Source organism: Paroedura picta, chromosome 5 (genome assembly GCF_049243985.1).
Source record: "Paroedura picta isolate Pp20150507F chromosome 5, Ppicta_v3.0, whole genome shotgun sequence".
NCBI classification, from domain to species: Eukaryota; Metazoa; Chordata; class Lepidosauria; order Squamata; family Gekkonidae; genus Paroedura; species Paroedura picta.
The window spans coordinates 99,799,370-99,813,892 of record NC_135373.1 but is presented as its reverse complement, the minus strand read 5'-3'; the positions used below and the strand labels follow the sequence as shown (position 1 = coordinate 99,813,892).

Below are 14,523 nucleotides of genomic sequence, written 5' to 3'. Positions count from 1 at the left end.
TAATGCTGATAAGCAAAGAAGATACCCAAGAATTATTTATGGATCTTTACTTCTGTGAGTAAAGTTCTCTATTGTATCTTCCTAATTGTGAGATAGTTCTCAGAAACATTAAGTGGGCAATCCATTTTGTTGTAACTTTCCTGTGCTTTTGTTCTCACTAGTATCCAAGCACGTTGTAAAAATGGGCACTAGAAAGTGGGAGCAATTCCTTCATGGAAAGGCTAGCAGACAGCTCCCCTAGAGAAAATGGCAGTTTGGGAGGGGGAGATGGGTACCAGCCTGTTTCCCAAACTTCCCTGAGTTGGAGGGGTCACCCCTCCTAATCTCTCAACAGGTGCCCTGGGGTCCCCTTCCTGCCTGTGAAGACCTGCTAGAGGGACATTGCAGCAACGACTCCAGGAGGTGGGCACTGGGCTCCTCAGTGGGCACTGAAGAGGGGATGGTGGCATGGCAGTCATGACAGCACCCAAAGTCAGTGTGGCTGGCCATGGCCTGGCTGGGATGACAAGGCTGTCACCAAAGCCAGTCCGCTCCAGGGGGCTCCCACAGGGAGCAGCTGGACCACAAGTCTGGCCTCTTCCAGGCCATGAGGCCAATCTCAGGAACAAAGGCAGGACACCCAGGGAGATTGCCACAGCCACGTGGCATCTTCCAGCAGGGGGTATTTCCCACCGATGGGAAAAAAGCAGCCTGGGCACTCAGCGGTTACCGGACAGATCCCTTGGACTGCTTTTTTCCCATTGGAGGGACATGCCCACAGAGGGCTAATCACCTCCAGTTTTACTGAGCGTACCGCCAACATGCAACCTGAGTATTATTAGTGCTAAAGATAGAATCGCTCCAAAAAGCATTACACAAGATATGGGAACTTATATAAGAATTGACCTAGAAATGTTACAAACCTGCCGTTTGTAGATCGTAACTTGTGCCACAAATCAGCACTATGAGAAATTTCATCTTGAAGACTCGCTAGACATTTCTGCTTTTTCTTACCAGATTTCCATCAGTGGGCCTTTTGCACACTTGAGGTCATGCCCACAATTTCCTCCTCATTCTTTTATGCTACTAACTTCATAGTATTTATAGAAAAACTACGGAGTCCACTTTAAATCATTTTACATTCTTACACATCTTCATCATTCTAAGGTCCTGTGTGTGTTTGTGTATGCAAATACCATCCGTACTAAGGGGGGAAATGTGTATTGTTTTTCATCATTACTTATGTATGTATTTCTAAAACTATAAATCAAGAGAGTTTTGACTCCATACAAACAGCGGTATAATTACTATCCATTTATACTGCTGATAAAAATCAGAAGCCCTGTAGCTAATTCTACTGGTAATTGGCTGTGTGCATAGCACTATTCTTTTGCCATTAGTGATATGTAAGCAGTTTTGAGCATCTTTCTCTCCAGTTTTTTCCCCTTCTTCTTGTGACATGGATTAAGGAAAGAAGGTTGCTGTACACAACAATTGTTCTGCAAAAGTTCTCAAGATGTCTTCATGGTAATTGATATCCATACCTACACAAATTCATTTCCATTTCTGAATGCCCTAATTCCTTTCCCTCCAGTGTACCCAGTTCCATGTGCTCTTCTGAGCTCACAGAGTCCTCTATTCCCCAAAGTAGGAACCGAATAACAGAGGAAAATGAGACAAAATATAAAGCACAACTTGATGTGGCTAATTACTTGACAGTGGGCATAAAAAGGGGATTAACTGGAGCCTCGGGGGATTGTTACTGAATCCTAATCTTATCTTTCCCTTTCCCTTCGCCTTCCCCAGCCATCTGAAGTAATGAACTAGTTATAAATAGCTAATTAGTTAATTATATGCTGGCCTACATGCAGCATCTTGTAACATGTAATTCCCTGGACCCCTGCAGTAGGGAGTCTCAAATGAGGAGGGAGAAGCAGGTGGGATATTTGGGGGAGGGATTAAGGAGGTGATGGATGCTCAGAAAGATTTACAGCATTTAAGTGACCCTGGAGAACACAGGAAATATGATTAATTTTGCAAAGTGGGTAGTCTGTTTTGGGATCTACTGGTTTGGGGACTGAAGGGACCAGTGGGAGAACAAAACCCAAAGCTTCTTCATCTGATTGTTTTTAGAAATGTGTCTCTTGAACATTTTAAAGCAAACAAGATTCTAAGTAAATAATACGTGAGGAAATAAGTTTTTGACAAATTCTCAAAGCAATTTCAGCTGCAATATTCGCTTCATTAGAAGACAGTCACTTCCAGAATATGGTCCATAGTTTGCATAAAGGTTCTTTGAATAGGAGATTTCTCAGAACTTTCAGATAATGAAGAAGTGTATTTTGGTGTGCAACAGGCCATGTTTAGTGATATTAAAGACTAATAGGTTTAATGTGCAACATGTTTTGCAGACCAGAGCACTTTAATCAAATCACATGCATGAGATTGACCTTCAATTAGTAAATATACATCCCTGGTTATAAAGGGGGAGAAGGTTAATAGTGTGGCTATGATATTTCTGTGTAAAACTCATATCTACTACAGGTAAGTACATTTTTTCACTCTAGAACAGGATTTGTGGAATTTTAAGAAAATAGTTTTTCTAACTCAACTTTTTGTACTAATTAGTTGGGGAGCAGGTTGCACCTTTGCAGTCCTGAAATCTTAAATTCCAGTACATTTATTGTATATTAGGTGCTGAGACTGAGTCCCTTGAATCCTCTGAACCTGATTTTTAGAGAGTGCTTATCTTAGTGCTTATATTATACATTATAAGGATTAGAAAAAGTAGCACACAGGTAAATTTGGGCAGGATTAACTGTTAGGCCAAATATGCTATTAAACTTCAGACTTAATCCTAGTTCAAAGTTACAAAACCGTAGAAGGCTTCTCTGTCCGCTTTCATTTGATTTTCCTCCACGATTTCTTGCTATGAGGTCTCCCCCCTTTGTTGCACTGTTCCTATTCTTACTTGTCTCTTACTACTTTTCCTTCTGTTCTTCTTCATCACCATCCCCCTCCTTTGCCATGATCTTCCTGGCCCTGTTCCCCCTTGCAGGCATGCGGATCCTGGTGAATTTGCTCCTGGACACCTTGCCCATGCTGGGAAACGTTCTGCTTCTCTGCTTCTTTGTCTTCTTCATCTTCGGCATCATAGGAGTGCAGTTGTGGGCTGGCCTGCTGAGAAACCGCTGCTTCATGGAAGAGAACTTGACCATGTGAGTGAACAGCAAATAACTCAACCCTCTCTTCTAGTTGTGAATCTTTCTGTCTCCTCTGCCATCTTTCTTAGACTGCTTCTGCACAGGAGAGCCATTGTGATATACTGGGTAAAAGCAGCAGCCTCTGATCTAGAGAACCAGGTTTGACTCCCTACTCTTTCACTTGCAGCCAGCTGGGTGACCTTGGGCCAGTCACAGTTCCCTCAGCCTCACTAAGCCTCACTTTCCTCATGTTCCTCAGTTCCTCATGTTCCTCAGTTCCCTCACTAAGCCTCACTTTCCTCATGGGTATCTGTTGTGGGAGAGGGAAGGGTTGGCAATTGTAAGCCACTTTGAGACTCCTTAGAGTGGTAAAAAGTGGGGTACAAAAACCAGCTCTTCTTTTCAGGAGCAGGAAGCAACAGAGAGCAGTAAGGGAACAGGCAGGAATGGTGTCCATATCCCCTGTCCTTGTGCCACTCACTGCTGACACCATTTTTGATTTCACCCCCTTTCCCTCAGTTGCATCAGCATAGAAGTGCCAACATGACAACAATTGTGAGACACGTGACCCAGCAACCTACCCTTTTTGTCTTCAAGTTGCACCATGGTACAGCTGTGAAACCAAAGTGCTACAGGTGTCCCTGTCCATATGTGGGGAAATCCCTAGGGGGAACCAGTGGTTGCTCTCTTCCCGTACCCAATATATTTATAGTTGACAGGAGCATTTTGTCACTGCCTAAGTGCAGAGAAAAGGACCTTTTCATCCTTAAATAATTTTTTTAAAAGCCTGTTAGTATCGGTAACACAGAAACAACTGTTTTTAATTTAAATAGTAAAATGGCTGTTTAATTGGAATTACCTAATGAAAGTGTATTAATCACCCATTCTTTCTGCTGCTGTGTTTGCACAACCCCCCCTCCATTTCAGAGGTTGCTTAGCAACCTCCCACATGCTTCCCAATAGTGTCTTTTGGCGTTAGTCTGGGTGTCAGACGTGGAGCTTTTGATAACTATCAGCAGTAGGGCAATGGAGAAGGCTTCTGGCTGGTTGCCTTGAGCATCTTGCTGTTGGTTCTTAGTGCTGACTAACCTGGCCCTTGAGTTCTGCCCAGTTATATAATCCATGGTCTGTCATTTCACATGGATTGAGTGCAGCGTATGCTGGAGACTGATTTGCGTTACTGAAAAGTTGTGGAAAATTGCATTGAAGATCATTCCTTGAGGTTTAATTTTTTTAGACGAGTTCAAATGAATTGGTTTCCGTGCGTTTTCGTCTACAGTTTTAAACCTGAATCCAATATTATGGGAAGCTTTGCTGTCAGATGTTATAAAATAAGCATGTTAAACGGTTCCATATACTAATACCCACCCAATTACTCATTTTCTGTGAATATATTTATCTGCTAGGCACTTTGGAATGATGTGTGAAGAAGTTTTCTTGAGTATGGGATCTCTGTGAATTTTTTAATAGCAAGCCTTTGCACTTTCACTAGCCATCTAGCAATCTTCCTCCCACTCTTTCATTAATGTCCTTCTACCTTTTCATTAACTTCTTTCTTTTCTTTTTAACAGTAAGGGCAGTTCAGTGATGGAATCAGTTGTCCAGGGATCCTGTATGTCCTCCCTCCTTGGAGGTCTTTCAGTAGAGATTGGCTGATACTATGTCAGGGAAGCTTTAGACTATCCTGCAGTGTGCACAGGGTTGGACTGGATGATCTCTAGGGCCATTCCAACCTTTTAATTCCATTATTCTAATTTCCTGCCTAGCTGCAACCATAGCTTGTTCTGGTATCTATGCTGGTAAACAGGCTAGCACTTGCCCTTCCAATTAGAACCTGAAGCCCATGTAATGTTTCTCTGCACTCAGATCATGGCACATGAGAGACTGATAGCAATTCAAAGCAAGCAAACCGCTTTCTTTCACTTTGAAAGAGAAATAGTTAGATAGGTATCAGGTTTAGAACTTGGCAGGTGAACAGGCAATAGGAGTGAGGTAACTATATATAATTATAAACAATAGGTAGCTGTTTCATTTTACAGACAGACCTTTTAAACTGTGGAGAGAGAGAGAGAGAGCTCTTGGCAGTCACTGTTTAAATAAGCAGGCTAAAACTTCATCTCAAAATTACATGCATATAAGTTCAAATTTTATTTCTTTGTCACTTGGGCCCATTATGCACGGCCGCCGAAACAGCGATTTCGGGTCACATGGAAAACGCGGAGGGGGAAGACGCGACGCATACCGGTTATACACGGGGCGGGGCGCGACGGCGGCAAAACCCAGAGTAACCGATTATGCACGCGCCGATCCGGGCGCCGCTTCTGGTTGCGCCCCGCTCACCCGGAAGCTGCGCTTTCTTCCGCGTTTCACTGACGCGGCTTTTTCGGCGGCATGCACCGAAGCTGCGGCCGGTTGCAGCCGGCTCTGTGCGTTATCAGTGATTTTAGTCGCCGCCATTCCACCCCGAATGTGCGCTAAAACCCCCGTGCATAATGGGTCCCTATGGGGATCATCTCACACACATCTTTACTAGGAGCTATTTTCCTCAAAGAAGGACTCCTTGTCTCACTTCTCTGTTTCAAAATCCTCTCTCAATCATTGATTCTGCTTAACTGAACTGTAACTGAAGTGACTTAAAATCTCAACTGGCTCTCTTAACTGACTCTCTCAACTGTAGAATTCCATTTGAAACCCCTATCACTCAGGGTTCTCATTCAGGTTAAAACATTAACCATTCACTGTCCATTACACCCACTTCAGACCATGTTTTTCCTTTCTGCACTAGAGGGCATGTTTTAACCAAAATGTGCCAGTTGGGATGCCACAACATACAACAGTTAGCACTAAACAGGACATGTTAGGGAGACTATAGATGGGTCAGCCTCTAGGGCATTTCCTATGAAACTGGATCTTGACACCTGAGCTTAATAAGCTGCTTTCCCCTGCTGTAATAGATTGCTCAAAATCCATTGTGATGCTTTTAGTCTCCATAGACAGTATTGTCATAATTGTCATAAATAATTTGGTTTTGTGTGTATATTTTCTGTTGTTGACAGACAAGGTAACATCACCCTTCCTCCCTACTATCAACCTGAGGAGGATGATGAAAAGCCCTTCATCTGTTCACTGTCTGGAGATAATGGTATCATGGGGTGCCACGAGATTCCTGCACTGAAGGAGCGGGGCCATGAATGCTGCTTGGACAAGGATGACTATTTCTACTATATCTCTGTGAGGCAGGAGTTCAATGTCAGCGGCATGTGTGTCAACTGGAACCAGTATTACAACGAGTGCCGCACAGGCAATTCCAATCCACATAAAGGGGCAATCAACTTTGACAACATTGGCTATGCATGGATTGTTATATTTCAGGTAATTTGAATCGGGATTTCTAGGACCCTGAGATAATTCTGCGTACCAGGTCTGCACAACTTCTCAGCAGTGAATTCCCAATTCTTTACAGAAATGTTAGAATGCTATGTTATTCACATGGTGGTAGAATAAGATTGGCCTTTGCAGTTAGGGTCAAACCAGTAGAAGGATAGAGCTTTACATATTTTGTGTTACAGTTCTTTTCATCTGAACTGAAGTTTCTAAACTCCTAGTTTTCAGGAGGCTTTTGGGACAAAGTGACAAACTTGCCTTAAGATTAAATAACTGTATCCATGATGTGTTAACTTGTCTGTTTGGAGCTGTCATTGTGAACAATTATATTTTATCAGCTTGAGTTTCATCATGGTTTTCCCATTAGGGAACATCAGCCAGCTAGGTTATCACCCATATATATCATCCAGGACAGCTATCTTTTAACAGTAATGTTTATATTTCCCCACTGGTTCCAAACACAAGTATTCATGGTTCTTAAATGGTATGACTTCTGACTATCAGGCTTCATTTGTACACTGAGGATTCTTTGTTTTGCATTCGTCAGCACTGCAAACACTTGGCACACGTGTGCTTGGCACACAGGTTCCACACAGGTGTTTTCTGCACACTTTCCTCTGACAACCCCCATTGTCCCTTTGTTTTCCCTACCACATCACCAGAAGGCTTTTAACAAAATGCTGAATGGTATAGCTATAGTGCTGTAACATTTACTGTTGTTTAAGAACAACAAAAAGCTCCCCAAAACCTTCCAGAAAATGATGGCTGTGAGGGGTGACAAAAGAAAAACTGGTAATTTTGATAGGATTTTTGGAAATGTGCGCCTTCCTTTCCAGAAGAAGCTCTTCCCAAACAGCAGGTTGAGGAAATTATATGCTGGGGGGGGGGGGGCATTGGAGCATGAATAGAATGTAAAATCATTTGGGAGCTCCTTTTAAAAAAAGTGCTCTTGTGTGGATGTCAAAGGGGGGAAAGCCTCCATGTAAAAGCATCCTCTCACATTGTTTTGGTGCTAAAGAGAGCAGCTCTAATTGTGTTGCTGTGAAAGCAATTTAAATGTGTTGTAGAGAGAAATCGTTCTCGTTACTGCCTACCTTGTGTGTCTCCTATTCAAACGAAGACCACTGGCAAGAAAGTCAGCACGGGAATGCACTCTGAATCGTTGCAATGATTTCCCTGGATGTTGACAACAGCATGGAATTGAAAGGCATGATTGGGCCAACATCAAGTGCTCTCATGCAAATTTCAATGGAAGAGTTAAGGACATTTGTCTGTCCTATTAAAATCAGAAGGACTTACAAATGCTTGCATTTGGTTGGCTCATGCAGTGGAATTTATAATTCTGATAAAAATGTAGAGAACCCAACTATTCCCCACAAAAAAGCTGCCAGTCCCCCAGACATGCCATGGGGTAAAGAATTGTACTGCAAGCCTTAATTCTACTTAAGTGGCACCAGAATTTACAGAGAAGCTTTCAATGGGTCCCTGTGATCTAAAAAGATTTTGCTGCAATGGACAAGAGAGTATTCCCTTCCCTAACCACTGCTGCTGTTGGTTCTTATCCCCCATACCTGTACCTTACCCCCTGTCTTCCTGCTCCTCGTTTCTTTCTGCTTGTGTCTGTGCACTGTTGGAGTAGGTATGGTGCCTTGCTTTGTTTTGTTTATACTATGTTCACATCACTATTAAGTTGGGGGAGTTATTCCAAAATTAGAGTGTGAATTTTTTATGTAAGATTTTCTGCCAACCTAGGGGATTGTCCCAGGCTTGCAGGATTGTTGATTGTATCTCTTGTTAGCCCTGTTGTGTGGATATGCCTGTCCATGGAGGGGGCAGGCAGCCCTAGATTATTAGATGCAAAACCGGCCTTCCCTTGCTTCTGTGAGTTTCTCTGTTTACCTACGTTGTTCTGTTTTCTCCAAGCAAATGAACATCATTTCAGAATGTGATCAGAGAGTGTAATCTCTTTTCTCCATTTTTTGGTTCTTCTCTGGCAGGTGATCACACTGGAAGGCTGGGTGGAGATTATGTACTATGTAATGGATGCTCATTCATTCTACAACTTCATCTACTTCATCCTGCTGATCATTGTAAGTAACAAATGTCCTTTCACTTTGGTGGACCAGATTCTATGTCCCAGTTATATTGGGGGTCAAGAAAAAGTTCAAGATTTTTTAAAGGTAGCTCAGCTGGCATTTTACCATCTTGGCCAGGCAAAGCTACTAGCACCCTACCTGGCTCCAAAACACCTAGCTACAGTGATCCACACAACAGTCACCTTGAGATTGGATTTCTGTAAAATGCTCTACATGGGCCTTCCCATGTTGATCCAGAAACTGCATCTGGTCCAGAATGTAGTGGCACATTTCCTCATTTGTATACCATGGAGGAGACGCCCTGAGCCGGCAATGCTGGGAGCGGTGGGATGTAAATAAATAAAATAAATAAGTGGTAGTTTTAGATATTTTATCCAAGATGTTATGGCTGGCAATCACTGTAATAAAATTTGATTGATATTTTATCCTAGACGGCTAGCTTTCTTTCTTGCTTTCTTTGTTTATTCATAGAATCATAGAATCATAGAATCATAGAGTTGGAAGGGGCCATACAGGCCATCTAGTCCAACCCAAATATTTGTATTTGCTGCTACGTTGCAACCAACATATGCCAACCCGTCAGGCTTTTCAAGGCAAGAGACTAAAACAGGTGGCTTGCCATTGCCTGTCCCTATGTAGTGATCTTGGTATTCTTTGGTGGTCTCCCATCCAAATACTAACCAGGGTTGACCCTTCTTAGCTTCTGAGATCAGCCTAGGCTAGGCTATCCAGATCAGGGCCCTAGATGGCATAGGAGTCTCCCAGGTAACTAGATCATTCTAGTAAGCTACATGAATCAAATTTAGCTTTGCCTTTCCAGTAAAAGCAGCTGGATTTCATTGTAGATACCCAGAAAAACACTTTCTGTTCCTGTCCTCCTTACATATATGGTATGTAAAAATTGAGCACAACTGATTTTGCTCCATTGGGACCCCAAAGAGCCTGAAGACTATAAGCATAGCTTATGTGTGAATCACAAGGGATAAGGGGGGGGGGAAGATGGAAAGAGAGCAGGGGAGTTACGTATGAACTTTTTGTTTTATATCTTCTTTTTATTGAATCTAGAGCAAGTAAGCCTCACTGCATAGACTTAAGCAGGGTTCTGAGTAGGATTCTATTTAGAATTGCTCTTTCTGTCTCATACATCACTAGGAGTTGTATGCATTTAGGCTTACAGTGTTTCTAAGTTACTCCCCACATGTATGGATTAAATAGGTGATTAAAATGAAGCAATAAAGCCTAATGAGAAGATAAAAGTTGGAAGACACCATGTGATCGAAGAGCACCATCGAGAATGACAGGTGAAAAGAATTTCCTTTCCCTGTGCTCAACTGTTTTCTTTTCACTCTTTGAGAATAAGAACATATTCTTTGTTCTTTTTGCGTCTAATAAGGGGTATCACAGATTCCTAGGTCTATAACCCTTAGAGAAATAGTTACAAGACATTCAAACCAATTTAAGAAAGAGTCCCAGATGGTCGCCTCATGACTGCCTGTTCTAGATGGCATTCTTTCATCTACTTGAATATCTCTTTCCATGTTCTAACTAATACTGTTTTCCTGGAATGGTTGGTCATAGCACAAGGGCCTGGCCACATTTGTAGGTGGTTGCTCTGAGACGGGGGCCCTGGAGCCCATATGTGAGGTGTTTCTTAGTCAGTTCAGAGGAGGAGAAGGTAAAAGTTTCAGTTGACAAGCATCTTCTCCATCTTGCCTGTGTCTGCAGGTAACGCTAGGTCAAAAGCGAAGACTTTGTAATGTTGTCTTCCCTTGGCTGGTACTGATCTGGAAAGAGAAATTATTTGTGCCTCTCCTTGGGAGATGCAGACAGACTCAATGATTATGCCTTGAAGTTAGAAACTACAGTTTCTGTCACTGAAGCAGTTTGGTTGGTCTACATTCTCTTTCCACCCACACATCCATCCACGGGGAAGGGGGCAGAATGTTCTCTGTACCCTACAAAGAAACACAGCTAAGAACTCTCACCATTTCTTTTCAATCAGAATAAGGGCACAAGGGCAACACTCAGAAAAAGAATATGCAAGATTCTTAAAACCATTAAGGGTGAAAAAATTTAAGAAGCATGCATGAAAATTTTGTGAAATCCTTAAATAGCATTCTTCCCCCAAGGAAACATAACAGTTCTGAAGGGGGGTGGGAGCTGAAGTGGAGAAAGGTAGATAAAGGGGGACAAGATTTAGAACAGCTTTGAAAGCCATTAAAAAAACCTGGCTATTTTATTTTAAAACATCATATTGTCCTCTAATGTTGAGGCTGGCCACGCAGGAATGGCTCCATTGTTCAAAGGTTTATTCAAGTGCTAGTAAGGCCAGGTGCTCTTTGAAATGCTGAACACTGTAGACTTTTATATTCTGATGGACATGTTGGTATCTTTGTACATGGGAGTTGGGAAGTAGTATATTAGTATGGGGGATTAAGTTTTGAGCATTGGTGAGTGGGAAAAAGAATCACTGATTTTCTTTTCTTTAGGACTTGAATAAATGGCCGAACTGAGATAGCCATTTCTGTTTGGGAGATTTTCTGAATACCTTGGGATGGGATGGGATGGGATGGGATGGGATGGGATAGGGGGCTTTGAGATGCATTAAAATTATATCTTTCATTTATCTATCACTGCTATCTAATTATAATTAGATTTATATGATGGAGTAAATTACCTTTCTTACAGCTAGTTTCAAGTCCACTAGCACTACAGACTATTTTCAGGGTATAGGTTGTTGAGAGTCAAAGCTCTCTGAAAGGAGCTTTATATCCCAAAAAATCTTATTGGTTCTAAGGTGCTACTGGCCTTTAATCTCGCTGTTCTACTGCAGGGCAACAAAGCTACTCTCTAGAACGAGCTTTTTAATAGATTTGTCTTCTATGGATGGAGCAAGTAGTGGCATATGCCTATTAGTAAGCCGATTTGAGGTCTGCAGGAAGGGGAATGGTGGATCTAGTTACACAAAGTAGTCCTTTAGATGGCAGATAAGGATTTAGGAATGAATGGAACAGGATAAAGCTTTCTCCCCTCCCATAATGCTCCCACACAGTGGCTCACTTAACATATACAGCCAGAACTCCCTTTTTCTTATTTTGAATCTGGAGGGGGGGGGATATTTCTTTGATAGGGTGTCCTCACTTTTATTGTTTATCATATATTGGCAGCTCAGTGTTCTTTTGCCCTCAAGGGTGAGAGAAGGTCACTTGCCTAAAGCCATCCTTGTCCACCTTCTTTAATCCAAGACTCTTACCCTATCAATGATGTCACGCTGTTTTTCTTGCTTCCCGAATAAGGAAGAATCACACAATGAATGACTAGGAATTTGCTTCAGGTGCAGTCCATGAGGAATCTTCTTGTATCAATTTGGTTAATATCTGTACAGTTAGTACAAGAGAACTGCCAGGGGGTTGTTCAAAGGTCTGCACTTCAATTTTTCTTGTGTTTGGCTACCAATATCCACTTTCTGCTTTTCCACTGCTATGATCAAGAGAGAGAGTACAGACTTAGGAGCTGTGAGAAGGTCAATTAAGTGAAAGAAGGTTTCACTGAAAACTGGAATGAGGCCACAATTTGACCCTTACAGCTGTAGTTTTATTATGAGAACCAAAATAACATTTTAAGTGTTATTTGTGCCAGAAGGTTTTTTGCCATTTGAATTAAGGTTAAGGATTAGGAGTACAGCTGCTTCAGGTGCAGTCAGATTGTGGCCCTCCAGATGTCCATGGACTAGAAAAAGAAGAAGAAGAGTTGGTTTTTATATGCCGCTTTTCCCTACCCGAAGGAGGCTCAAAGCGGCTTACAGTCGCCTTCCCATTCCTCTCCCCACAATAGACACCCTGTGGGGTGGGTGAGGCTGAGAGAGCCCTGATATTCCTGCTCGGTCAGAACAATTTTTATTATCAGTGCCGTGGCCAGCCCAAGGTCACCCAGCTGGTTGCGTGTGGGGGAGCGCGGAATCAAACCCGGCTCACCAGATTAGAAGTCCGCACTCCTAACCACTACCCCAAACTGGCTCTCCAGCAAATGCTGGCAGGGGCTCATGGGAATTGTAGTCCATGGACATCTGGAGGGCCGCAGTTTGACTACCCCTGGATTAAAATGTGAAATTTGTTGTCAGAGGATGTAGTGATGACCGCAGGAATAAACAGCTTTAAAATGATTAGATAGATTCATGGAGGGGTAAGTCTGTCAAGTGGCTTCTAGCCAGTGACTGAGAGGAACCTTCATGTTCAGAAGCACTAAATCTCTGAATCCCAGAGCCAGGAGGTAATATTAGAAGAAGGTCTTGGACTTTTTATGTCCTGTTGCTGGCCCTCCAGAGAAACTCATTGGCAACTGTGTGAGACAGGATGCTGGACCAGAATGGACCTCTGGTCTGATCCAACAGGGCTGTTCTTATGTTCTAATGATCTACCTCAGTGATTCCCCCTGGTGGGTGCTGCAGCGATCCAGGGGGGCGCTGATGGGCCACAGGTGCATTTGGGGGCGATTAATAACTGTAAGGAGGCGGTGAAAGAAGAGAAGATTTAGAAAAATTGATTTATGTATTCCGCTCATAACGCTTAATTTTTCTTTGAACAACGTACTGTACGTTAGCTTGGTTTCAGCATACTCCCTCACTTGCATTGAGATATGTGCAATCACGCACTGCTATTGTTCATGCGGTGCTACTGAATTGCCGTTCCAAAACACGTGAGTACTACGAGCATTGCTGCGGGCAACTGCCACTCGTGCGATTGGTCAATCGCAAGGCCAAAGTCTGGAACGGCAGCGGCAGTACTACCAGCAGATTTTGGAGCACGCTATGAATCAGGAAATTTCCCGTAATTATTAGGGTAAAATTACAGCGTAATATAACTCTAAGTTAGATTGTTGTGATATTGTACAAGTTAAAGTTAACTAACAAATAGTGCGACTATAATTGGTGAGTATTATTTATTTATAATTATATTCGCTTTACAAACCTTTTCGCTCCGAAGAACGAGACAGTATCGCTCCGCGCTTTCGATTCTCTCCGCCGAAGAGCGAGACTGTCTCGCTCTGAATTTTTGAATCATTTTTTTTCAAACTCGTAAACATACCAATAAATATATAACGTCATCCTTTTTTTGTATTATGTTTTTAGTCTAATATATTTTACGAAAAAGGTAGAAACATTAATACATATATCTTTCTGTTTAATTGCTATTAAAATATAAAAAAAACCTAATTTCCAGGGGGCGCTGAGTAATATTTTTTCTGGAAAGGGGGCAGTAAGCCAGATAAGTTTGGGAATCTAGGATTATAGCTTTTGGCAATTTAGCAATAATTAAAACCAATGTTATTAAACTATGATGATATAATATGAGGTATTGAAGTGCCTAAGGCTGCAATAGTAGGGCATGCTTGGATATAAGCCCTACTGAAATCAATGGAACTTACTTCTGAGTAGAGATAAAATTGAACTGTAAAAACTGGTATTGTATACTATAAAGGTAAAGAATTTAAAAGAACATGCAGTCAAAACAACAGAGCTTTGCCTTCAGGCTAGCAAACTAAATGAAAGACACATGAGAAAAAGAAAAAGTTAAAAGAGGGTAAGAGAAGAAAATAAAGGAAGATTCTGACTTAAAATGTCTCAATTAATTGGAAAAGACATGCAAAAATAGAGGCGCTTCTTAAACCATGAGTGTGTGTTGGGGCGGATATAGAAGAGCAATGAAGGAAAGTAAACCAAACCAGTCATCTCATCCCCTACAGCCCTTTACCAAAAATGCCTTACCCAAGATTACATAATCAGACATGTGGCACAGCCAAAAATAAAATAAAAATAAACATCCAACACCCCTCTCCATAAAATGCAATTGAAAAATTACCTC

General features: G+C 42.0%; 1 protein-coding gene across 8 annotated transcripts in view; it reads left to right on the top strand.

Moving 5' to 3' along the window:
* Positions 1–14,523, top strand: part of CACNA1I (calcium voltage-gated channel subunit alpha1 I) — a 361,190-nt gene that overhangs the window by 246,189 nt on the left and 100,478 nt on the right. For all 8 annotated transcript variants that reach the window (XM_077339439.1, XM_077339440.1, XM_077339442.1 and 5 more), the window contains 3 exons: positions 3,038–3,197; positions 6,239–6,554; positions 8,564–8,656. In XM_077339439.1, the coding sequence (XP_077195554.1) occupies positions 3,038–3,197; positions 6,239–6,554; positions 8,564–8,656 (569 nt within the window). The remainder of the gene's footprint in view (positions 1–3,037; positions 3,198–6,238; positions 6,555–8,563; positions 8,657–14,523) is intronic.